This window comes from Eublepharis macularius, chromosome 13, assembly GCF_028583425.1.
Source record: "Eublepharis macularius isolate TG4126 chromosome 13, MPM_Emac_v1.0, whole genome shotgun sequence".
NCBI classification, from domain to species: Eukaryota; Metazoa; Chordata; class Lepidosauria; order Squamata; family Eublepharidae; genus Eublepharis; species Eublepharis macularius.
The window spans coordinates 3,178,403-3,204,908 of NC_072802.1; the positions used below are offsets into that span (position 1 = coordinate 3,178,403).

Genomic DNA, 26,506 nt, shown 5'->3' on the forward strand with positions numbered 1-26,506 from the left:
ATAGCATTCAAAACTTGGAATTCTCAGCACGTCAATAAAATGTCAAATTCAGAGGCTTTGAGGAAAAAATGACTGCAAATTGGTTGGCGAGCTGCCTGCAGCTGGAAAAGGAAATTGTCCTGACAATCTCCAAAGCATTTAGAGTCAGCATCCCAAACCACCTGAGGGACATCCTTGCTACCTTCCCAGATTTGAGAACTACAAAGAAAAATTCTGGAAATAGCAAGAAATCCAAACACACTCTCCTTTAAAGGTGTGCCTATCTCAGTATATACTAATCTTCCTAAAGAAATCTTAAATAAAAGATGAGAACTTAATTTGATCACAGAAGACAAGCAAAAATTGGCTACAGATGGATAAACCATTCCAAGCTTCAAGTGAAATATAAGGAAAAAATGTACTTTGCTGCAGATCAAGAGTCAGGTTTAAGCTGCTTCAAATTGTCAATGCAACTATCCCTATGGAATATGAGAGCGCATCTTATAAAAGGAAGATGTCTCAACCACCGACTCCCCAAAAGGAAGTAAGATACCAGTTAGATATAACCAGTAACATTTTCTTTGTTCACATCCAGCAGGAAAAGTCTGGAATATGTAAAGGGGTAATTTAATCAATGTGTTCAAAAACACAATGGTTAAGAGGTTCGGGGGTGGGATAGGGGAATTTGTATGTGTGTTTAGTGCCTAAATAAATATAGCCCCTTTGTCTTGGAATACATTCCAATAATCTAATCTCTTCAGGATATAGAGAGCTGTATAAATTAAGAGCTGAGTTTTAAATTTAAATTTTTGGATGTTTTGAATTTATGGTTTTAAATGATATGAATTATCTGCTGTAATTTTAATTTGTGCGTAAATTGTGATCCACCCTGAGCCTGCTGTTGTGGGGTGGGCAGAATACCAATCTAATAAAATAAATTAAATTAAAATGTGTTTTTCTATTTCTTTTATTTTATTCTTTATACTGCTCTTATAGTACTATTGTAATTGTATAACATCCTAATACATACAATCCCTCCTGTAACTTTCTTCATATGATATTTACTGATAACATTTATTCAGAGGAGTGATTTATTGTTTATTATCAATAACTAAGTGTTTATAATATATTGAAGTAACTTTTATTGTAGAGTAAAATGGGGGTAAGGTTTAATAAGAGTTTTAAGTATTAGATAGAATTGTTCAGGAATTTCATCAGCGTTGTTGTTTAGAAATTAAAAATAACTCTAATTTAGCGTTAAATTACTGAACTTAGTGAAACAACATGGGGGGGGGGGATTTGCCTCAACTTAATCAACCAAAAATACAAAAAAGGGAAGGAGGAAAATAGATACATATATAAAGATCTATATTTATACAATATATAAAATCTATTAAAAACCCTTTAAAAATAAAACAAAAAAGTCACCAAGATGTGTGAAAAGACATGCCTATGTGGGGGGGGGGGCACAATGTAATCCACAGGTATGCAAACAGACAGTTTTTTGTTTTTCGACACATTTTATTGAGCTGCAAAAAGTGAAGAGGCTGTCTGGACATGCATCTTGCCAATGTCCCTTGGCTGGGAAAGGAGCAAAGGCAGTTTGCTCAGCAGTTGGAGCCATGAGATCCGTTCCTCCTGCTGCCCTCACAGGAGTGAGATTGAGATGCAGGCTGCCTTGGGGACTCCTCCCTGGGCTGGCCCTGAATGGCAGTCGAGGAAGATCATTGGGGGCTGGAACAGCCATGCTCCTTGGCCTCCCTGATGGCCTGCAACCTGCTTGAAAGGGAAACACACATGTGTGGCAAAGATCCCAGCTCTGTCTGAGCTCCAGCGCAGTCTGCCATGGTTGGGAGCAGCGGCGGCACCTCCATCATCACAAGTGCAACCCACACGCAGATGATGCATGCCCCTCTGGTGAGAAAGTATTCCTCATCTGTGTCAGGACAGTCTGATCTTGTGAGGGAGACAGTTTAGGGGCTGTGCACCCACCACAACAGGGAGTTACGAACACCCAGTCATCCTGACCTGCAGCTGCATTTCCTCCTCTGCCGTGGGGACCTGGCTGAGAGAGTCTGAACAGAGCCCCCAAATGGGAAACTGGAGCCCCTTGAATGGCTGTGTTGAGGGCTGTTCCCTGGGAACTGCCTCTGTGACAGGTAGCGGCTGCTGCTGCCCCCCCCACCAGCGAGCCTCACTTGCAGAGGCTGGTGTTTGCCAGGGTGTGGGTGAGGGGAGGGGGCAGGTGGTGCAAACAAGTGAGCCAGGGTGCTGCTTCCCCAGCTCCCTCTTACTTGTAAGTGGTCCTCTGTCCCTTCCCAAGCCGGAACTCAAGAGTCAGATAACCTGGAAGGAAACTTGGTGGTAGTTTTTATTCTGACATTCTGGACTAAGCTCTTCTTCCCTTGAGTGAGTGCAAAGTACTCCCTGATTCTTCAAAGTCCCCCCAGTGCACTCATGCTCTGCCACTATGAGCACCCCCTCCTACCTCCCGCTCTAAGTCTTTGCAGCAGGGGGCTGTCAGGCAGAGCCTCCGGCCACCTCCCTACTTACTTGGGTTCATGGGTGTCCTAGCCGGAAGTTACATAGGGTGCCCAGGGAGCTGATTTGGTGCATGGAGGGGGGGGTTCAGCTGCCACGGGGCGCACACAGATTGGTCCCTGCAGTAGTCACCATCCCATGCTCCACTGGGCCACGTGGGCAGGGTTGGGTGCCGGAGGTAGCCGTGTTTTCCCATTTAATGGGTACCTATGAGCTATGCTGCCTTTTCCCCCGGTGTAACTTTCTGCTGCTGCAGGAGGCATTCCTGGGTCCAGAGCTGCTTTGGGAGCCAACTAACTCATGGCCCACCCCTTGGCCTGCCCCCTGGCCCTGGCACAGGAACTTGCACTGTACTTATGCCTCCATCCAACAGCTGATTGTGGCCACCTGAGGCAGCCCACAATGGTGCTGCGCATTGCCCAGCCACTGGCGGTGGGGGATTACACCCACGTAAGTCTGAGTTATGACAGCATAATGCTTAGTCCACTCCCTGAGCAGTTTCCACTCCCACCCCCACTCAGGATTGTGCTGTAAGTCTTGACAGAATTATGAACCCTAAATTAAACATAACCTCCTACAATGTGCAAGGACTTGGTAATCCAATTAAGAAGAAACACATACTTGCCAATCTAGCCAAACCAGACATCACTTCATTGCAAGAAACTGATCTTCGTCCCAATAACAATCATGATTTGAGAGCTAATTGGATCCAATCACAGTATCACATTAAAGGAACATCAAAAGCATGTGGAGTAGCAATTCTAATATCAAAAAATACTCCCTTCACAAAGCAACCCTAATGGATCCACGAGGCAGATTCATCTTCATCAAAGATCAAATAGAGGATCAACTCTTTACAATCATATCTAGTTATGCCCCAAAGGAAAAATCAACTGAGCTTCATAGAAAAAAACATTTAATATGCTATTAAGAGTTCAAGAGGGTGAACTAATAGCAGGAGGAGACTTCAACTATATAATAAACTGCAAAGTAGACAGATCTCAATATAGTAATAAGCAAATCAAAAGAAGACAGCAAAACTCCAAATTAGCAATAATACTAGAAAACCACCATTTAGTAGATATCGGGAGACAAATGCATAAAAGTGAAAAAGAATTTATATATTTTCCCCCAAGCACAATATATATATACAAAGATTGATTTTATTTTCATCTTTATTTATTTTCATCAGCACTGAAATCAGAAATATAGCATCCTCAGACCATGCCTGGGTTAATTGTACAATTTCCACTAATTCTCAAACAACTACTGAAAAACACTGGTCGTTAAAAAAAGCATTATTATACAATCAAAACAGCATCAAAGACATAGAAAAAAAACATCAAGCAATACTTGTCTGACAATACATCAGATGAAACTAAACCACATATTTTGGGGGATGCTTTTAAAGTAGTAAGTAGAGACCATTTAATTGCCAGTAAATTAGGTCCTCAATCTGAACAAGATCTCAGATTCTGCCTCCATTATTTCACAGTCCTAAAGGAATATGAGAGCAGTCAGCTAATTATGGCTGTTGGGGGAGTAAATGAACTCACAACATTTAAAAAGTTCAGGTTGATCACTTTAGAAAACAGCTGGCTGCCCCTTAACTGAAGCATATGGCTCCCATCCAGAGATTCAGAGGACAGTCAGAACTTCGCAGTGGAAACATCTGCATTTTGCCGTAGAGGACCAATATAATAGCCTGGCCATTGGCCTGCAGGACCTCATAGGGCTGTACGCAGGCACCACCTTCTGGAACAGGACCATCAAACTAGGATTGATTGACTTGCTTACTTATTTCATTTACCAGCACAAAGCCCATTGTGGTAAAAAAAAATACAATGGACTCTTGAAAGTGGAGGGCAGGCAGGTATGCATTCCCTCCTCCTCTGTCACAGATCCCAGCCGGATGGGGAGTTCTGCGCATGCATCAACGAGGCTAGATGCCCTCACGCTGCACTCCTGGAAATAATTTAGATAAAACTAAACTACAACCGAGAAAACTGGAAGATAAGCTTGAAAGCAACTAATCCAGAGAAGATAAAGTCTGAAGAAGCAGCTGTTATTTTCTAAGCTTGGTGAGTGCTCTGCCTATTCTGTTATTTAAAGCTTTCTCTCATGATGACAAATAATTGGAAGCAAAATGGCGACAAAGCATGAGATGAAAGAACTGGCTGAATTGATAACCAGTATGGAAAAAAATATTAGGCAGGACATTAAAGAGCTACAAAATAAGTTTGAACAACTTTCAGACGATATTAAAACATGTATTGTCGATATTAAAACAGCTCAGGCAGCTGCAGATAAAGCAGTTAAAAGATCTGAAAACATCAGAAAGAAATACAACAATTAAAAAAAAGAGTTGCCTCATTATCAGACCGTCAGAGGCGAAGGAATTTGAGACTATCGGAAATAACAGAAGATATCACAGCTAAAGATCTTGAAAAAACTTTAATTGAATTCTTTCAGCAGAATGGAATCTCTATAAGAGCAGAAGACCTGGAATGCGCTCACAGAACTTTACAGCCAAAGCCCAAGGTTGGCTTCAAGCCAAGAGACATTGTAATAGCCTTTTCAAGAGAAAAAATACAGGACTTTGTGTTTAAAAAGCTTAGGAAAGAAAAAGATTTACAGTTTCAGGGTCAAAGGGTAATTGTTCGATCTGACTTATCAACAGAGACTTTACAGGAAAGAAGATTAATGAGGCCATTTGCCCAGAAATTACATGAGAATGACATTCTATTTTCCTGGGGATATCCAGCTACTATTCTGGTCTACAGAGATGGCAAACTTTTGAGAGCCAGGAATCCACCCAAAGCTGAGAAACTACTTCAAAGACTTAAAATAGAATATACAGCTCAGGAGGACGATGAAGAGGAAGAGCAGGAAGGAGGAGAGCAAGAAAGGGAGTGAGAAACTGTATCAGTGGCTGAATAAGGAATAATGATGGAGCTTTCTTCAGGAGTACAATGTATACCTTGTGTTAAAGTATTTTTGGGGTTTTTTTGTTTGTGTTGGTTGAAAGAAATGGAATAAGGAAGGGGGGGGTGAGCTAAGTGGATATGCAGGATTTCTTTTCTAGGGACAGAAAAGGGGGGATCTAGAATCCTTACCCAACCCCTTGAGAAGGGGTTTCTTTTTTCGGGCTATGGGGGGGAAGCAACCAGAAAAAGATAGTAAAAGATAGACCAGAAAGCACACCAGGGGGGTTGGATATAAATAAAGACTTTGGAGGGTGATTAAACTACTCTCCTTGAATGTAAATGGATTGGCCTCGGATCTTAAATGTTACAGAATAAATAAAATGGCAAAGGACCTGGGGATTGATATTTTGTTCATTCAAGAAACTCACAAAAGTAAGAAAGATTTAAGACCAGTGCTGAATTCGCCTAATTGGAGTTTGCAGATAGAATCACGTGGAACAAAAAAAGCAAGGGGAGTGGCTATTCTTTTCAGAAGGATAGGGAAGAATTAATAAAAGGAGTACAACAGTATTTTAAGGAAAATAAATGGTCTGTAGAGGAAGATATAATTTGGGATGCTGCAAAGGCAGTTATCAGAGGAATATGTATTACTAAAGAAATTCATTTTAGGAGGAAAATGAATATTTAAAAAAGCAAAAATTAAAGGAGATAATAGAACTACAGAGAAGATTACAAAGGAAGATGGAAAGGCAAACTCAGGAACAGTTGAATAAATTGAAAGATGAATTGCAGGAATTTGACAATCTTACCTTGTGGGAAAAGGATATATTAGTGAAAAATGAGTTTCAGAGAAGAAATATAAATTCGATTAAGAGATTGGCAAACTATCTGAAGAAAAGAAGGGAAAGACAAAAGATAGTGTGCATGAAAAATGAAATGGGAAATAAGGTTTTTAAGGACAAACAGATAAGAGAGATTTTTGAAAAGTTTTATAGTAAGTTATTTAAAGCTGAGGAAGGGAACCAATTTGATGAAGTTACAATTAACAAAATCAAGAATGAGGATTTGACAGCTTTAAATGAGGATATTACACAACAAGAAATTTTGAGTGTTATAAAGAATTTAAAAAATGGGAAGTCACCAGGTTTAGACGGACTTACCGCAGAATTTTATAAAATGGTTGGGACATTAATAGCTCCGGAACTGCAGAGCCTGTTTAACAGGATACTGAGGGAGGGAAAGCCCCAGATTCCTGGAGGAAAACTGAAATCATGACCATTTGGAAACAATTGAGGGACCCGGAGGATCCCAACTCTTATAGGCCTATTAGTCTGGCAAATCAGGACTATAAAATTTTTGCAAAAATATTAGCAAATAGACTTGAGAAAATACTTCCAAGTCTAGTAGGAGAGGATCAATATGGCTTTGTAAAGGGGAGATATATTGGTCACCCTATAAGGAACGTGATTAATACTTTATATCATGGAAAAACTGAGGGAAGGTTTGCCCTTTTGAAATTGGATGTTTATAAGGCATTTGATACGTTGAATCATGGGTATTTATTTCAAGTACTAAATAAATATGGTTTTGAAGGCCTCTTTTTGAATGCATTAAAGGAAATTTACAGGGAAGGGAAAGCTATGATTAAAGTTAATGATGATCATACTAAGGAAGTACTGATACAGAGAGGAGTGAAACAGGGATGTCCTCTGTCCCCAATGTTGTTTGTTTTAGCTATAGAGCCCTTAGCTGATAGAATTAGGAACAGTATTAGAATTAAAGGGTACAGGGTAGGGAAGGAGGAAATTAAACTAAATTTATACGCAGACGACATATTATTAGTGTTAGGGAACACTCTGGAAGCTTTGAGAGAATTAATGATAATTTTAGAGGATTTTAAAGCATATTCAGGTTTAGGGATAAACATTAAGAAATCAGAAATAATGTTTAGAAAGATAGATTTGAAGGAACAAAAAGAAATAGCAAAATTAACAGGTACGAAATTAGGAATTAAGAGATTAAAATATTTGGGAATAATAATAACAAAGAATATTAAAAATTTGGTGGGGACAAATTATAAAATAATATGGAGAAAGATACAAAGAAATTTAAACCACTGGAGTAAAAGATATTTAAATATTTTAGGAAAGATAAGGGCAATTAAAATGTTTATAATTCCTAAGATGTTATACCTATTTCAGGTACCACCAGAGTGGATCCCCAAAAAGCAATGTTACATGGGATCAAGAAATAAAAAATTGGGTGTTTGGGAAGAAAAAAGCTAGAATTTTGAGAAAGGTGATATACTCACCACAAGATGATTTGGGATGGGGTATGCCACAATTGGAAAGCCATTATGAAGCGTTCCAAATAAGGATGTTGATGGAAATTGATGGAAAAGGCTTGGATAAATGGGTAAGATGGGAGGACACTATAAATAGAGGAGCAGGCAAATTTGGAATATTTACACAGAAGGCGAAGAATGAAATTAAAAATACAATAGGCCCAAGACAAACAGCATTAAAAGTCTGGGGGAAACTGCAAACTAATTGGATGCCAAGACTTTCCAAATGGACCCCACTAGAATCCTTAAGTGAGGAATTTAAAAATGTTGAGAAAACATTCTGGAAGAAGTTAAAGGAAAAGGGTTTTTTTCAGAGTGAAGGATTTATACAATACTCAGGGGATATTGATACCAGTACAAGAAGTATTAGGGAAAGTGGGAGAACAATATTGGCTAAGGATCATGACTTTATATAATATTTTGAAATAGAGAAGGCATTGTAGAATACTAAATAAGGAGGATACTCTGCTCGAAAAAATATATTGTATTAAAGAGGGTAATAAGAAGGGTATTGTAAGGAAGATATACAACTTAATGAATAAAGACAAAGATTACATGACTGGGATAATACTAAGTGGGAAAGAGAGGTGAATTTGACAGTACAGGAGATAGATAGACTAATGAAAGGAATATTGGAAATAAAAATAGAAAAATTTAGAGAATTGGAGATGAAATTAATATTGAAATGGTATAGGACACCTTCCCAATTGTCCTATATGATTAAGGGAATGAATTCAAATTGTTGGCATTGCAAGAAGATAAAGGGATATTATGTTCATCTTTGGTGGGAATGTCCTAAAGTAACTGAATTTTGGCAAATGGTTCTGGAAAAGATGGAGGATTTATGTAAAGTTAAATTAGAATTGACAGAGAAGGTATTGTTTATGGGAGTTCTGGGGAATAATAAAGTAGATAACTCTAAACAGGAGTTGTTTAAAACAATGATCATTGCTGCACATGCAGTCATAGCTTACGGCTGGAAGGACGCAGCAAAGTGGACTATGGGTAGATGGAATCTGTATCTATATCAAATGATCCAATCAGACATTCTGACCATATTAAAACAAGAAAAGACATGGGAGGATAATATATTAGAGATAAGGAAGAAATGGCTTGGGTATATAAATTGGGTAAGGGAAGGGGGGGCAACAAAGATACATTTGACAAAATCCAAAGGGTGTGCTTATGGTTGCAAGTATAAAGTATTATTTTCCAATTGGTCACTTACAGGAGGGGGGGGAGGGTAACATAAAGGGGGAAAGGTTGTATTGATGTAGGATTATGTTAATGTAATGGAAGTGACTATGTATGGCTATGTAAACAAAGACATTAATACAGGGGTGGGCAATTGTTTTGACTCGGGGGCCACTTTGTGGGAGCGGAGGTTAGCGGAGGGCCGCACCTTTTAAAATGATTGCATTCATTAGTTAACTTTGCATTTCAGAAAAGGTATAAATTGTATCACAAAAATCAATAAATATAAATAAAATAAAATAGTGGTAGTTTTATTTTATTTTAGAATCAGTTTAATTATTTATTTTATTATTTATTTTAGAATCAGTTTAATGAGACAAATGTACCCTATCACACTTTTCTACTGTCTTGGCGGGCCACAAAAAACTCTGTAGCGGGCCGCATGTGGCCCGCGGGCCGCAATTTGCCCACCCCTGCATTAATACTATATATATATAAGATCTCAGCCGGATGAAGGCAGGGGGGGTGGGCATGGCCACCTCCTCTGCTCCTGATCTCAGCCGGGTGACGTGGGGCTGGGCATTGCCACCTGCTCCGCTCCTGATCCCAGCTGGGTGAAGAAGGGACTGTCATTGCCTCCTACTCTGTTCCTGATTCCAGCTAGATGAAGTGGGGGGGGGGGCATTGCCATCTGCTCCTCACCTGATTCCAGCAGGTTGAATGGGGGGCGGGCATTGCCTCCTCTGTTCCTGATACCAGCTGGGTGAAGGCGGGGGGGGGGGGAAGCATTGCCACCTACTCCACTCCTGATCCCAGCTGGGTGAAGGTGGAGGGTGGGTATTTCCCCCTGCTCTGCTCCTGATCCCAGCTGGTTAAAGGGTGGGTGTGCATTATCATCTGCTCTGCACCTAATCCCAGTTGGGTCAGGGCGGTGGACAAGCAATGCCACCTGCTCTGCTCCTGATCCTAGCTGGGTGAACGTGGGGGGTGGGCATTGGCACCTTCTCCCCTCATGATCCCAGCTGAGTGAAGGGCAGGCAGGCATTGCCATCTGCTCCACTTACAATCCCAGCTAGGTGAAGGTTGGGGATGATCATTGCCACCTGCTTTGCTCCTCCTCCCAGCTGGGTGAAGACAAGGGGCGGGCATTGCCACTTGCTCTGTTCCTGATTCCAGCAGGTTGAATGGGGGGGCATTGCCTCCTCTTCTGTGCCTGATCCCAGCTGGATGAAGGCAGAGGATGGGCTTTGCCACCTTCTCTGCTCCTAATCCCAGCTGGGTGAAGGCAGGGGTGGTCATTGCCACCTGCTCTGCTCCTGATCCCAGCTAGGTGAAGGTGGGGGGGTTGGCATTACTACCTGCTTCATTTCTGATCCCAGCTGAATGAAGGCAGAAGGCGGGCATTGCCACCTGCTCCCCTTCTGATCCCAGCTGGGTGAAGGCAGGAGGCAGGCAGGCATTGCCACCTACTCTGCTCCTGATCCCAGCTGGGTGAAGGTGGGGCGGGCATTGTCACCTGCTCCGTTCCTGATCCCAGCTGGGTGAATGCAGGGGCAGGCATTGCCGCCTGCTCTGCACCTGATCGTGGTCTGGACTTTCCCCCATTGTGCACTCTCTGGAGGTCTGGCTGCCTCATCTGGGCTTCCCTCCACAGCAGCACCCTCTGTTGGCAAACCAGGGTAGGAAGTGAATTGGCTTGAATACGCTTAGCCTTTTATATAGTAGGATACCCCACCTTTCTCTCCAGTGGGGATCCAAAGCATTTACATTGTTTTCCTCTCCTCCAATGTATCCTCACAACAACCGTGTAAGTGGGTTAGAGTGTGTCTTGTCTGAGGTCACCGAACAGGCTCCCATGGCATAACAGGGATTTGAACCTGGGTCTCCCAGATCATAGTCTGACACACTAATAGCTACACTATATTGGCTCTCTGCCATGATCTACATGAAATTACTTATAGTAGGATGAAAAGATGTCAAGAAACTGTTGCTTCCTATTAGGATACCTTAATGGCCAGTGTGGTGCAGTGGTTAGAGTGTCAAACTAGGATCTGGGAGACCCAGGGTCAAATTCCACTCTGCAGTGGAAGCTTGCTGGATGACTTCGGGCCAATCATATACACTCTGCCTAACCTACCTCACAGGGTTGTTGTGAGGATAAAATAGAGAAGAGAGAAGAGATTAATGTAAGCCATCTTGAGTCCCCATTGGAGAAAAAGGTGGGGTATAAATGAAATATATTATGTTATGTAGGAGCTCTGGCACTGAAGATTCAGTAGATCAGAGAGAGGAGATGGAGGTGACTTGGGCAAATATGAATATAGGCTTGGAATCCCTGCCTCTGCCTAAATCCCTGCCTTCTGCTAAAATCAATAATCAACATTATTTTTCCCATTTTGGGAAGAGGGTTGTAAGTCGCTGTGATTGTACGCTTTGAAAGTTACCATAATGGTAGATATGGTGAGAATAAAGTACAGTTAGTGAATAAATGCAACATGTTAATCTGCACAGGTGAAAAGGTGCCAAGTATGGTGTTTGCCTTGAATCACCACTTGTTTTTCCCCTTCTGTGTCTTGGGAATGCTTCCAGGAGAGCACAGTTTTGAATGAGCGTGAGTGAGGCCAGAACATGTTCTCTGAAGAAGAAGTTTGACTCACGTCTTCTGCTTACTATGCCACAGGTGCTGTCTTACACAACAAAAACATATCTGCAAGATATATTATTTTCTAGGTTAATTGCTTTGGAATTGGGTCTGTTGCAAAGATGAATTTACATTACATGCGAGAAGGATGATGCCTCCATGGGGCAAATGTTATGCTTTCCCTCAAATGTCTGGTGTATATGTAAGTTTTTTCATTTACTTTCACATTAGGAGATACAAGTTCATCACTTCTCTTGATGCAATTACACTCACTTAGGTATCCTGTGGCTTATTTTGCTATCTTTTATATTGGATTTTTATTTCTCTTTCTTGTCAAACTAGTTGTAAATCATCTCATATCAAGAAAGCTGTTTATCACCACTGTGTGAAAACTCATCCAGGAGAAAGCATATGCTAGAAAACGGCAGAGCAAGTCATTGTGCATTTTATTTTATCACAACTTGAATAACAGCTTGGTAGGGGGAGGAGGAGATTTTTACATGGTGAGCTTCTTTTCAACCTTCACAGCTGGATTAGGTCTCATGATTGAAGATTGTTTCCTGCCACAGGGGGAACTCCTGCCAGTCTCCAGGATGGCTTAGCAATGTGTGAACTGGAAAACGTAGCCACAAAAGGCACCCCTGTTAGGAACACAAGAAGAGCCACGCTGGATCGGAACAAAGGCCCCTCCGGTGGCTGACCAGCTGCCTCTAGGAAGATCACGAGCAGAACGGCTGCAGCAGCCACCTGCCAGCCATGCTCCCCAGCAACTGACAGAAAGAATCACACCTGCCTCTGGTACTGGGGGGAGCATCCTGACTAGTAGCCGTTGATAGCCCCATCCTCCATGAATTTATCCATTCCCCTTTTAAAGCCTTCCAAGTGGGCAGCCATTACCACATTTTGTGGCAGTGAGTTCCACGATTAAACTATGTGAGGTGTGAAGAAGTACTTCCTTTTGTCTGTCCTGAACAGGGCTTTTTTTCAGCTGGAACGCGGGGGAACGGAGTTCCGGAACCTCTTGAAAATGGTCACATGTCCAATCATTGAGGTTTTCAGAGGACCGATTAAATCAGAATAAACTCCCTGCAGGGGTCTAGTACTCTGAATACAGTCTGCATCTTGGTGCAGTTGCTTTTGCCTTCAGGCCAATTTCACAGACTTGGTCATCAGCACCACAAAGATCAAAAGCGATTCCACTGCTTTCTAACAACTTTTGAATCGAATTAAAATTCTTATGACTGAGACAGACATGCCAGCCATACAGGCAATTTTTATGAGCGCAGTCCTTTTCTCTTAGGCTTGCAATTCTACCAATTTCTGTTCTCAAATACAGCCAATTTTTCAATTTTATAATTGGGATCTCTGCATCAAATCCCTTTAATATAAACATTGAGCTATCAGTCCCATTCATCTCCCTCTTAATCCCAGCATTTAACATTCTTCCAAGAGAGAGAATGCCTCCTGTTGCCTGAGGCTCATACAGGCATTCTTTTAAGGTAAGGAAATTAACACAGCCATCAAGATCAATTAGTTGCAAATTCACAGTTCCTGTCCCAAGAATCTCAAGTGGGGATCCATCAACTTGAAAGAGATCACCTTTAGGTTGGTTATCAGATTCAATAAAACAATTCCTGTTTGGGAAAATATGATGACTACTCCCAGAATTGATCAGCCACAGATCCTTTAAATCACCATCAAATTCATCATTGATCATGCGAACATTTTGCCTTGAATTCCGTCCTTCGTTACTTTTAGAAAAGCTTTCTCTGTTTGTGCCTCTCACTGCATTTTGGCTCCTTGATTTTACTGTGCTCTGTGTCCACGTGGTCCTCTGGAGAAGCTCCTTTGTTCTCTGGGAGAATTCTTCTCTTCCCTCAAATGCTTTGACCAGCATCCTTTTGCAAAACGGCCCCTCTTATTACAGGAACGGCAACGCCACGTGGGCATTTCCCCTCCCTGCTACCTTGAAGGCTTGAAAGCCTTCGTTCAGACTATTCCATTTCCTTTTCCGTGCTGCGTCCGTTAAACTTTTGATAAGGGGGTTAACGGTTAGGCCTGGTATATTTTTCAAGACAGTCACATGATTCTCATAGGAATTTGCAAGACTCCCCATAATAGCAGCAAATACTTCCAGATCTGGCACTGCACTTCCAACTGCCTTCAATTGTGAAACAATGTGCAACATGCTATTCAAATGAAAATCCATATCATCATCTCGAAATCGGATTGTGTACAGTTTCATTCTTAAAGATCTTATTTGATCATCTGTTTTCTTAATATTTCTTTCTTGGATAGCCTTGTAAAGCTCATTAGCTGTTTCACACTGATCAATTAATGGGTTATAAGCTTCATTTAAAGATGAAACCATTAAAAACATGACCCGTGCATTTTTCTTCCTATAATCATTAAAATCTGGGACATCATTGGAAGGAGGAGTTTTTGTTAGAATGTCTTCCAGCCCAATTATCTTGAGGGTGAACTTTAAGCTGTGGTTCCAAACAGTAAAATTATTTTGATTATGCTCAGGGATTTTAAAGGAGGTGATCTCACCCATTTTTCCATGTAGATCTTGTTCTCTGTTAGCAGTTGAAGTTGAAGCTCTGTTACTCATCTTTTCCTTTGATGCAGACGGCTTGGAGGTCCTTCTTTTCAAATGCACCTGTCACAAACCCTTGTCTCAGGCTTGGGCTGACCTTCCCCTACCCCGAGGTAAAACTTCTCTCTAAGCCTATGAAGCTGAATACTGGGCTGGGAAGCCTTTAGTAGCGTAGTGGATGTTTAGCTTCAACTTTTTTTCTTGTCCCACCCTTAGGAACATATAAGTGGAATGGTTATCCAGCCATGTCCAAGTAGGGGAAAGATCAGGGGTTTGCACGTCCCATAAACAGAAACTGGCACAGAAGACTTGGGGAGAATCAAAGTGTAACAGAAGGTTTATTTACAAGTAGATAACGTAAGAAGGCAGGTAGGCCTGAGATATTCCAGCATAATAATTTTGGCCTACAAGATCCAGCAAAAACTAAAACCTTGGATTTTTCAAAACTAATTACCAGGTGTTCATCAGCACAATATTGAATGAAGATCTCTACTGATCGACACAATCCCACTCTGGTTACTGATACCAGAGCTGTATTGTCTGCTTCTATCATGACTGGAAACAGATGAGTCCCTAGGTGTGGAGTGTACAAAGACGGCATATTCAGTCTAGGGGCTCAATTGTTAATGTAAAGATTAAACAAGGTAGGAACAAGGACACAGCCTTGTCTTATGCCCCTCCTGACCTCTATGGAACAGATAAACAGCCATTTACACCATAGCAGACTCTAATCTGAGTATTAGAATAAAAACAACTAATCAAAAAGAGTAACCTAACTCATACATTTGTCCTGCATAGCTTCTTCCAGAGTTGGTCCTGAAGGACCATATCAAAAGTAAATTTTAGGTCAAATAAAGCAAATACTACCCTGTTTGGTTCTAGTATATTTCTCAGCCATATGTACAAGGGCCACACAACGATCAGTTGTTGACATACTGCTTCAAAATCCAGCTTTTTCTGTTCCATTGGGATAGATGTTTCAAATCCATCCACATTTTCAACTTAATGAGTAAGCGGTTTGCATAAAGTTTCCCAAAAGATGACAACAGGCTTATAGGTCTGTGATTCTTTGGGTCGAGTTTATCCCCTTTTTTATAAATAGCCTCCTGCCAGGTCACAGGAAATTGTCCAGAATAATCAGAGGTCTGATACAAGTGTGTCAAAATTAGGGAACAACAAGTGGCAAAATCCTTGATTAGATCAGGTGGTATCCAATCAGGCCCTGCTTCTTTGCCTGCCTTTAAACCAGCAATAAGATTCCAGATGTGATTTCCATAGCTGAGGACCAAGTAATATCTCTGTCTTTACAACCCAACGTAGCCTCGATAGTCGAGGGTAGGGAAGAGGTATCTGCTACGTATAAAGACATAAAGTGTTCCACTCGCTTATTACAGGAGATACAATTATCCATATTTTGTTTTCTTTGAGCTAGTGACCTGTTAAGGATCCTCTCGTGTCCTTTGCTGGTGGGTGCCTCAATCAGGTCAGCCCCAGGATGTCAGACACCACACTACTTCGTATGCCTAAGAAGAATCCTATGTCTATGCTTTGAATTAAGGCATATTATTTGCATAGCAACATTATTAGATTTCTTAAATTTATAGTGGTCCTTTGTGACTTGCCTCCTTCTATTTTTGCACTCTGTATCAAACCAAATATTTTTGTTTCTACATTTGGGTTTATTACCACCCCTCCTCACCAATAAAGGTTTGATTTGGTCTAGCATATCCTGTGGAATTCCTTCAAAATCTCTTGGAAAGAGGTAGACTCCATCAATTTATTCTTATTTATGAGCATTTCTTCAAAATACAGTAATTGAGCCACTTCCTCCCTGACCTTGTCATCCCATCACCATGGAATCAGAGAAAACTATGACTCAGAACCATAGTTTAACCTCCCAGGGGCCTGGCTTAGTTTAATATCCAGTTGCCAAAGAATGGGGAAATAGTCACTAACAATAGATTCATATACTCTAAATTGGGTTATTTTAACAAATAAATACATCGAAACCAACACCAAATCTATCACACTAGAACTATTTTTAGAAACAAATGTAAAATCCATGGGGCCATCCACTATGTTAATACCATTGACTAAAACCAACCCATGAGTGTCTGAACATTTTCTAAGCACCATGCCACCTGCAATGACTGTGTCATCTTTTGAGATACATATACCGGGAAACCACTGCCCTTGATTTAACAATCTAAAAATATGATTCATTTTACACTATTGCTTATCACTAGCTTCTAATTGTGCATTAAAATCCCTGGCCAATTATAAGGGGCCATAATTATTCCTCACATACTCCAGATGTTGAACCATATTTCATCCAAATCACTAGAAGTTAAACTGAAAGAAAAACAAGCATTTATGATCACCATATTAAACGGGAAAGCTTCTAACTATAGAGCCATAGCATTAATTCCCATGGGTTTCATCTGAGTTATTTTTAAATTCAGTGATTTGGCGATCAGGCAGGCAAGGCCAACCCTAGGCCGTCCCACAGTACCCGCAGCAAGAAGATAAAATGAATGAAAGCCTTCAGTTTCAAAAACCCCTCGGCCTAGGTCTCTTGCAGAAGCAGTATATGAGATGAGGACAGAAAATCAAGGACTCCATGCTTTGATTTGTTCTGTTCCCAGCCCGCAGTGTTCCAAGATAAAATTTTAAACGAGACTGGGAACATGGCACTATATCATAAATCACTGTTTAATGTTACCTCATCAGCCAACTTATTCAGTATTACTACATTGGTCTCTAAGGGTATGCTGCTTTTTCCTTCGATGTCATATTCTTGTGATTTGTTGTCAGGCAGTGGACTTTTCCTCCACTTGTTCACCTCTTCTTGATTCAAATCTCACACACTCAACCTACTTTTTCTGGACATTCTAGATGGAACATTCTTCTTATTTGGAATTTCTCCTAACAGACCAAACTCACCAGAGGATTTGGTACTGAATTATGTTAAACTGAGTTCAGTTAAATTGTCTGGAGTCTTCACTGCAACATTAGCTGTCACTCTTAAATCTTCTATTAGAAGATTTGGGGGGGGGGGTTGCGTGCGCGCACATGTGCATGTGCGCGCCTATGTGCATGTGTGCACATGCACAAGAGAAACAAAAGTCACTAACCTCATTTACCTTCTACTGTTTTGCTAAAAATCATATTCACAACTTACAGTGAATAAGTACACTTGATTTGGCTTTATACATGTATTGGTTTGTTCTCATGTTTCCATTAAATGCATGTACAGCTGAACATGTGGATTAAACCCCACCCTTATCCAGGTAGTGTCCCCCATTTTCATTTCTAAAGGAAACGTGGATTGGCTCTTTCTTACAGATGTGTGCACATGCATGCAGAATGTACATGTGTTCACAGAACATTAAGGCAGAGTAAGTAGCTGGCACTTAAGTAAATGTTCTCCGGGCATCCTTTCTCAGACCCAATATCAGATTTCAAACGTTTTCTTTACTAAATATGCAAATAGCTAGGGAAGTTCTACAGATTGGTAGAATAAACCAATAAAAGAAAACATATGGTTGTTGTGGATTTTCCGGGCTGTATAGCCGTGGTCTTGGCATTGTAGTTCTTGACGTTTCGCCAGCAGCTGTGGCTGGCATCTTCAGAGGTGTAGCACCAAAAGACAGAGTTCTCTCAGTGTCACAGTGTGGAAAAGATGTTGGCAGGTCATTTATATCTACTCAGGAGGGTTGGGGTTGGGCTGAGTCATCCTGTAAGAGTTTCCCAGGGTGTGGAATGCTAATGGAGGGAGGCTTCACTGTATCATGAGGAGGTTCTTTTGCATATGGATTAGTGCTTGATGTGCTAATCTTCTCTGCAGGGCTATTGTCGGGTATAGAGTGTTTTGTTAGCCTGGTGTTTTTCAGGACTGGAAACCATACTCTATTCATTCTTAAAGTCTTTTCTTTCCTGTTGAAATTGTGCTTATGCTTGTGAATTTCAATGGCTTCCCTGTGCAGTCTGACAAAGTAGTTGGAAAGTGAACCGCACTTTCTCAATGAGGAAATTAATCATCTAAACCATGCACTTCAAGCAAATGGCTACTCCAGAAATGAAATCAGAAGAGCGAGTAAACCAAGGATAAATCAAACAACTAAGGAAAAACAGTCTCCCACAGGAAAAGTGTTTTTGCCATATATCAAAGGAATCACTGATCAGATGGGAAAGCTTACGAAAAAGCACAGCTTACAAACGGTATTCAGACCCACCAGAAAAATGCAACAGATGCTACATTCAGCAAAAGACAGAGACCCCCTTACCTCTGCAGGAGTATACCGTATACCCTGCAGCTGTGGACAAGTTTACATCGGGACCACAAAGCGTAGCATCCAGACAAGAATAAAAGAACATGAAAGACACTGCAGACTTGGCCATCCTGAAAAATCAGCAGTGGCTGAACATAGCCTAACTCAAACAGGACACAGTATCCTATTCCAGGACACTAAAATACTTGACAACACTTCCAACTACTTTGTCAGACTGCACAGGGAAGGCATTGCAATTCACAAGCATAAGCACAATTTCAACAGGAAAGAAGAGACTTTAAGAATGAATAGAGCATGGTTTCCAGTCCTGAAAAACACCAGGCTAACAAAACACTCTATACCCGACAATAGCCCTGCAGAGAAGATTAGCACATCAAGCTACATTACCACATTAATTCGTTTTGCCAGCACTACTAACATGCTCGACTCTCCATCTTCAAATGAATCCAAATGTTAAAATTGTCCTTTTTTAGCCTAAAAAACAGAGCAGTCTGTGAACACTAATCAGAGAACAGAATTTATGTTATTTATAGTCTGTCTTTCTCACTGAGACTTAAGGCTGATTACACAGTGTACGTCAATATGATCAATGGCTGGTACATTCAACAAACAATAAAATGGGATATCGATTGCAAGAATTTGGAAACAAGCTCAGAACTAAACACAGATATGAAATATTGCTAAAACAAAACAAGTAATTTGACATGAACATAGGCCCACTTATACACCATATACATTTATACACCAGCAGTATAGTCTACGGGCTCTGTCCCTTTACTAAGACATTTGCCTGATCCATTTCTTACAGCACAGGCCTATTCCCAGAGTTAAATGACCTCTGGGGTGATTCAGCTTTGCATAGTTTGTGGAAAGCCAAGAGAGTGTGAGCTTTCCTAACCTCTTCACACGGGGGGGGGCATCAATAAAGTGGTGGGGGCCACCACAGAAAGCACATGTGAGGCAGCTGTTGATCTTGCCCATTTGCAGGGTGGCACCTGCAGAAGGCCCTGTTCAGAAGAGCGAAGCTGCTGTGTCGGAGCGCAGGGGGAGGGGCGGCCCCGCAGACAGGAGCGACCAAGGCCATGAAGGGTCTTCAATGACTTTGTCTTTTAGATGACCAAACTTCAAAACAGAGTTAAAAAAAAGAAAAGAAATGTCCTTGTGAAGCCATATTTTTAAAAAATTTAAATCAAATTTGATCTTCTGTATTAATAGTTGTATTCATGTAACTCCTCCTCTATATATTAACATACAAGACTTCCAGGACCATATGTGATTGAAATATTTTAAATATGTGGATCCACATGGACATTTCCTTTAATATATTCTTCCTGAAATTTAGTCCTCGCAAAGGCCAACCCCCCCTGAAAACTTAACCAAATGTTGAAAGCCATGGCTTTGTAAGGCCGAATATAATTTCTATTTTTCATTTTTTTTAAACAACAAACTGCATATTTTTATTTAAAATACTTGTTCAAAATTTAGAAAGAAGGAGAACATACTGATATTTTGACCATATTGTTTGGTAAGGTTGCCATCACTAAAACAGTAACACTAAAGGTTATACCTTTCTTGGTTATTAACTATTAGTAAGTGTGAATTCCATTAATGCGAGATCCAAAGTTTTCAATTCATATTGGTTATAAACAACTGCACTGAACTGTACGATTTTCAAAGGTTTTTTTGGTGGGGAAAATCATTTTCATGAAGCTGAAGTTTATGAAAATTGTCATCCATTCATTTGGGCTGTTTTTTAGATTTAAGACAACCCCAGATAAGTATAATATCTTTCAATTTTTTTTTATAGGCACAAGTACATCATCTAAAAAGAAAAAAGGTAAGTTACATTTTTCTTCTTACTTTCTCTGAACAGCATCATTGAGGGACCAAGAAGCACCCATGGTGGCATCAAAACAATATAATCCATATTAACCTTTTGGAAATCCAATAGAAAGAAATACTGGGTGTTAAGGTAATTTGCTTTACCTCCTTCAGCAAAGCAAGGGATGATCTCCATCCCCATTTCACTTGCTTGGCTCCACCCTGACCCGCAAGTGCTTAAATTCTCTGAACACCAGTCGGAACTCCCTCCACACGGTCAGTTCTTAGAAAGCATGGAGTCAGACAAACAAGGACTTTTCACAGGGCTGAGGTGTTAGCCATGTCTGGCTCTCTCATCAAGTTGTGGCCAGAAGGCAGAGAAATATCCAAGCATGGGGCCTTCTGGGAATGCCCTGCCATGTTTTCCAACTGCAAAACATAGCAGAAAGTTATGGACCGTTATTCTGTGTCCTAGATGGCTGCCCTGCTAATTAACAGTGAAATCCTAAACAGAGTTACCCCAGATGGTTGTTGTGGGTTTTCCAGGCTGTATTGCCGTGGTCTTGGCATTGTAGTTCCTGACGTTTCGCCAGCAGCTGTGGCTGGCATCTTCAGAGGTGTAGCACCAAAAGACAGAGATCTCTCAGTGTCACAGTTACCCCAGACTAGAGTTACCCCAGACTAGGCCCATTAAAATCAACGGGCTTAGACTGGAGTAACTCTTCTTAGGATTTCATTGTAAATGTGGTTGTTACAGAGTGTTATCTTTCTTCTGCTTTGTCAGCTTTGCAAAGAGGAATTTCAGTTGAATGAGAAATGAGGTGCATATGAGCAGCTGCCTGCCTGCACGTGTCACTTTGGGATTACATATAATTGTTTTACACCTGAAGTAGCAGCTAATTTAGAAGCAGAACAAGCCCCAGGGGCAGGATTAGCAAAAACAGCTGTTGTATGTATTGCTTCTTGATTCTTGGGGAGGGCCCACTGAAATCTGGTTTACATGCAGACTTGATCCGATACTGTGGTTAAGTGCAGGATGAAGGTGATATCAACCAAAGGAATGTAATAAAAATGCCGTAGGGGAAATGTGTAACATTTGGAATATGGTTCAAGGTTATAGATTTTAGTATGTCTCATGGAGGATGAGAAGAGTTGGAAGAGTGGATGAAGTCTTGGCCATCTGCCAGCTCAGATGTGAGGAGGAGGAGGAGGAGGCATGCGCTCTGATGGAGAGAGGGGCCATGGCTACAAAGACCCGGGTGCTGCATCATCGCCAACATTTTTGTGCAACCCACATTATGAAGATTAGGAAGGTGCCTCGTTGCTGACAAAGTTCAGTTTAGCTCAAATGAGAGAGGAACTGGGGCGACATCATTAAATGCCTAAATTTGCACCTTCTTTATTAGGCACAGGAGGTCAGAGTCCAAATAACCCAGATTGAGGTTCCCAAGCTGACCCTTCATATGATTTCCTTATACCTGATTCTGAGAGCGCCTAGCGGAGGGCCGACACTGTCTCCATGCCTGAGCTGAGCACTTCTCAAGGGGCGCCCAGCTGGCTCTGTGGGAAACAAGATATCGGATTTGATGTATCTTTATCCAGTTCAGCAAGTCTCTGTTCTGTGGCGACCGCTTTTATCTTTGTACAGTTCTACAGCCGTCTATGGGCTTGCCCCCATTTACCTTATTATGTATAAACTGTGTTTTCAAACAATCAAATTCTATGCCAAGGATTCTTAAATGTTACATCAAAAATCAAATCTATGAAAAAATTAAATTAAGCAGATTTGTGTTTCTGACACACCTCCTCCATCTCTGCTACGTTTGCAGATGTCATTAGTTGCCACACTTGTTGGTCAAAACTTTTGTTTTTATAAATATTTATACATAACTGATTGGGGTAGACCCAGACTGAATTTCATCTCTGGGATGAGTTTGCGTGCCCACATTCATCAGTTGACTGCCCCTGGATCAAGCTAAGGGATAGTCGGAACAACTGCCTCTGCAGTGAAGACCTGTTCCGACTGGGAACTGCTTCCTTGTGATAGTGTTTGCAACCACTTTTTACAAAATGTCTGAAGCACCGTTGAAAAGACGGATGCTTTTTGCAAAAGAGCAAAAATGTATGTGAAATGTGCCCTTTCAGCACTAAGCAGAAGCACCAGTGTGACACCAAGCTCAGGGTTTGGGGGAGGGGGTAGGCTATAGCGTTTTCCCTCCGAAGCTGCCCTTTCCTCCAGGGGAACTCGGGCAGTGAATTTCCAGGAGAACTCCAGGCCCTGCCTGAGGACTGACAGCGCTAGAGGCCACAGTGAGGCGGAGGGACAGTGGGGCTTTCCAAAAACCCAAGTTCTTTGTAATGCTTTACATATTCCTGTTGCTTGATGAGCAGGAGCAAAACTACATCTTGTGTCTCTTCAAGCATTGATTTGGTCCAGTGTGTAAGGATCTGCCAAGTAACTGCCAGAAAGACTTCACTGCATGAGTTAAAGCACTTTATTGAGAAGCTACGAGAACCATACCCCTACTGCAATCCTTGCCAGGAATGGCCTTTCTCTACAGGCACGTAACATATATAGGATTCTAAGCACAGCCTAACCCCCAGAGTCCCCACCCGCTTCCGGAAACAGTTAGCTAAGCTCAAGAGATGAGCAGCAGGACAAAGCAGAGATGATGTGTTGGAAAGGCCACGAGGCACCGCTTCCCAGGCTGGAGAGAAACACACACAAGTAACAGCAGAGCAGCCCCCTCCCTTGCAGGCTTGTACATTCCAGTCAGAGAACAGCTTCAGCCCCTATCATCAGAGTCAGGCCGCACACAGGACCTTGCCGAGTATGACAGGCGACATCCTGACACAGTGGAAGATCTCGTACCGATCTGAGGTGTGAGTCTGCCTTCCAGCTGTAGAGGAGGTGGCGGCGCTGACTGTCCTTCCTTTGCCTGCTGTGTTCAGAGGTAAAAATAATGAACGTTTATTTTCTCAGGCAAAAAAGCTGGCCCTCCAGGCCCCAATGGACCTCAGGGTCCCCCCGGACCTCCCGGACCTCAGGGACCTCCAGGAATCCCAGGGATCCCCGGCATTCCAGGCACCACAGTCATGGGACCTCCCGGACCCCCTGGACCCCCTGGACCCCAGGGACCTCCTGGGCTGCAGGGCCCTTCTGGTAAGTGCTGCAAGCCGTGTGTGGTGTTTTGCTGCATCACTAGCAAGCATGCAGCTCCACTGTATGCGTTTAGACCAGCATAACAGATCCGCTGCCCCAAGAGAGTTCACTAGATAATTCCCTAGTAAATATGCATAGGCTTGTCATCTTAGTGCCAAGTTGGTGAAGTCACAAACATTTCACTTGGGAAAAAAGTGCCTGCCAATAGTCATGGGTCTGACTTTGGAGTGATAACAGAGCATTGAATCTGGGCTTTCCCCCAAGTTTGCATCCAAGGATGGCCTTGGTGAGTGTGCCTGTATGATATGTCTGTTCCTTTTTGTGTGGCAGCACTGGCTCTTTATGCCTTGTACAGGCTTGAAGTGGCCTTGAGATAGAATGGCTTGGATCACAGCCACAGTAGCCACACAGCAATGTCTGATCAGCACAGGTAACGGGACCGGCAATCCCTTGCCACCTGTACAGTGGCTGATATTAACCTGTTCATGGTTCTGATATGGTACCACAGTTGCCTATTAATTAATTGCCATGGTCTAACTCTATAGTTACACCAAACATTTTGGAGAGATGAGCCTAGTGCCTCTCTGCCTTTTCTCTCCCCTACCTCTTTTTTTTAAAAAAAAACATTTTAGGTCTAAAGTAAATACGGCCATATTGTGTGGCAGCACTGGCTCTTTATGCCTTATACGGGCTAGGAGTGGCCTGTATATTTTCCCCTTAGGGCAGATAGCTTTAGGATCTGTCCAGATCAGAAAAATGGCATCTCATCACTGCTTCCCTGGCCTGACCGTTTACTGAGAAGCCCAATTAATTTATGGGAAATTTACTTGCCAGTTAATGCAGGTTTAGGTGTCAGTTCTAAGCTTAAATGTGTGGAAATTTCCCACTGAAATGAAAAGAGACTTCTGAGGAAGCAAGTAAGTGAACCATACTTCCAAATGCTGTAAAAGGCAAGGAAATTGAAACTTCACCTTGGTGTTTGTAAGCAGAATGCCTAGTAAGACAAAATAATGCCGTTCAGCTGGGATTGGAGAGTGGGGGGGGGGATGGAACAACACATGCAACACATGTAGGAATATGAGGTTTTTCTTCATGGTATATACATTTCTGGAGCTTAGAGAATTGTGCAAGAGGCTTCTCTGCCCAAATGGATTTTCCAGCCTTTGTACCAAAAGAGAGGGAGAAATTCCTTTTCCCTCGGTCGTCTCTCAGTCACCACTGGTCGTTTGTGTGTGAGCTGCATCCTTTGCGGTGACTTTTGTAGACTCACCTTGTTTCCTCCTATGAGACTGTTCCCTGTGCTGGGTTTTTGGTTGTTGTTGGGGTTTTTTGACAAAAGTAGTGGAGGCTTCCCCCATCCTGGCACACGAAGCATTATTTTAAAAATGTGAGGAGTGCAAGGGCAAGATGACACTCAACGATGACCATGTTTTTCTACGCTGTTTCGATAAGGGACATGATGTGGCAAGATGCTAAATGTGCAAAATTGGAGATCCCACACCAGAGATGACCCAGACAGGAACATCTGGGTTAGGGAGCCTTACCATTGTATGGATTCCATTACGTGTCACCACACTAGTCAGTATATGGAAGGCATCATTATTTCAGACCTTACCCATCTGTCCACACTGCCCTAATGAGATCATTCAATACTGCAAGAGCCACCCTGAGGATCTGAGGTCAATTTGAAGACAACGTCTGCACTGGCCATACCCTATACCTGAAGACTATGCAGAACGTTGCTCAGTGGTACCTGAAGAGGGCAGAGACCCATGAAGGGACAGTAGTTCCTCTCCTCGCTTGGATTCAAAGTCCAAGATGCCCTCAGAACCATCACTAGATGACACCACGTCAGAAGTCAAATCTAGTTCTGTGTGTGAAGATTTGAGAGTATAGTGAACCAGTGGCCAGAGTGGCGAAATCTCAGGATGTCCATGTTGTCTTGTCTGCACCTCAAGCCCTTTCAAAGTACAGCACTCTGAGTCTAGAGAGCCCATAGCTTTCCCTGCGCAGAGGTTTACGGGTGTGACATCAGAAATGTGGTCAACATCAGCCTCGGTTAGGAAGATCGATTCCTAGTGTAAAATGGAATGTACTTTTCACTCACTCCCTTGCCAGCTCCATAGTGGAAGCTTGACAGGGGAGCCGCGCTTACAGGGGCTCACATGACTCCTCTCCATGGACAAAGAGAGGAGGAAGCTGGATCTGCGGGGAGGAAGATCTGTCCATCGGCCTGACTGGCCTTTGTTCCATTAAAGGGGCTGGAGATCTGAGCCACGCGCATCTCATAAAAACTACAGGAGATGCCAGGATTCTGTGAGGCGTCTAGTGGAATTAATTTGCTGCTTTGATAATCTTATGACCTATTAGGCAGTTGTTTTTTTAATCATCATGAATGAGATCAGAGGACAGCCATTCCCATAGAAATAACTGGAGCTTCTCCATAACAGCTGTATAATTATGTGGAAGGATAGAGAGGCCCTCCTCCCTGGTTGTGTGTGTGTTTATTCTTGATACCTTTTTACTGTATTTATATATGAATTTTAGATGCAATTTTAATGCTTTAATTGTCTGTTGTTTGCCCCGTTGGGGGACCCTAGTTCGGGTGGAAAGGCGGCATATAAATAGAGACGCCTCTTTGTTCCCTCTGCCCAGGCAGAGTTGGTTTGCCGCTCTACTGGATCATCTCAGGGCAAAGTCCTCTGTCCCGTGGCCACTTCCATCATGACACACAACGACCCAGACTCACAGTTTGGCCCCAGCTGAGCCGACAGGCCTCAGGCCCAGTTTTGCAACTGCCATTAATCCTCTCTCAGAATTCCTCCACTAAATACGGAAGAGATCTGGAACCCCGGGCCAACCTACAAGACACTTGCCTGAGGGAATATTCCAGAGGCTCCATTTTTTTACTACCTTCTACACTATAAAAACAAGGATTTGCATCCATCTCCACTCAAGTATATATGGCTGTCAAATCGTCTTGCGATACACAGATGGAAAGGAAA

General features: G+C 42.1%; 1 protein-coding gene across 1 annotated transcript in view; it reads left to right on the forward strand.

The window, feature by feature from the left end:
- The window catches only part of EDA (ectodysplasin A), a 136,593-nt gene that overhangs the window by 101,955 nt on the left and 8,132 nt on the right, over positions 1-26,506 (forward strand). Inside the window, exons 3-4 of the mRNA XM_054997010.1 lie at positions 20,325-20,354; positions 23,322-23,501. Coding sequence (XP_054852985.1) covers positions 20,325-20,354; positions 23,322-23,501 — 210 coding nt within the window. The remainder of the gene's footprint in view (positions 1-20,324; positions 20,355-23,321; positions 23,502-26,506) is intronic.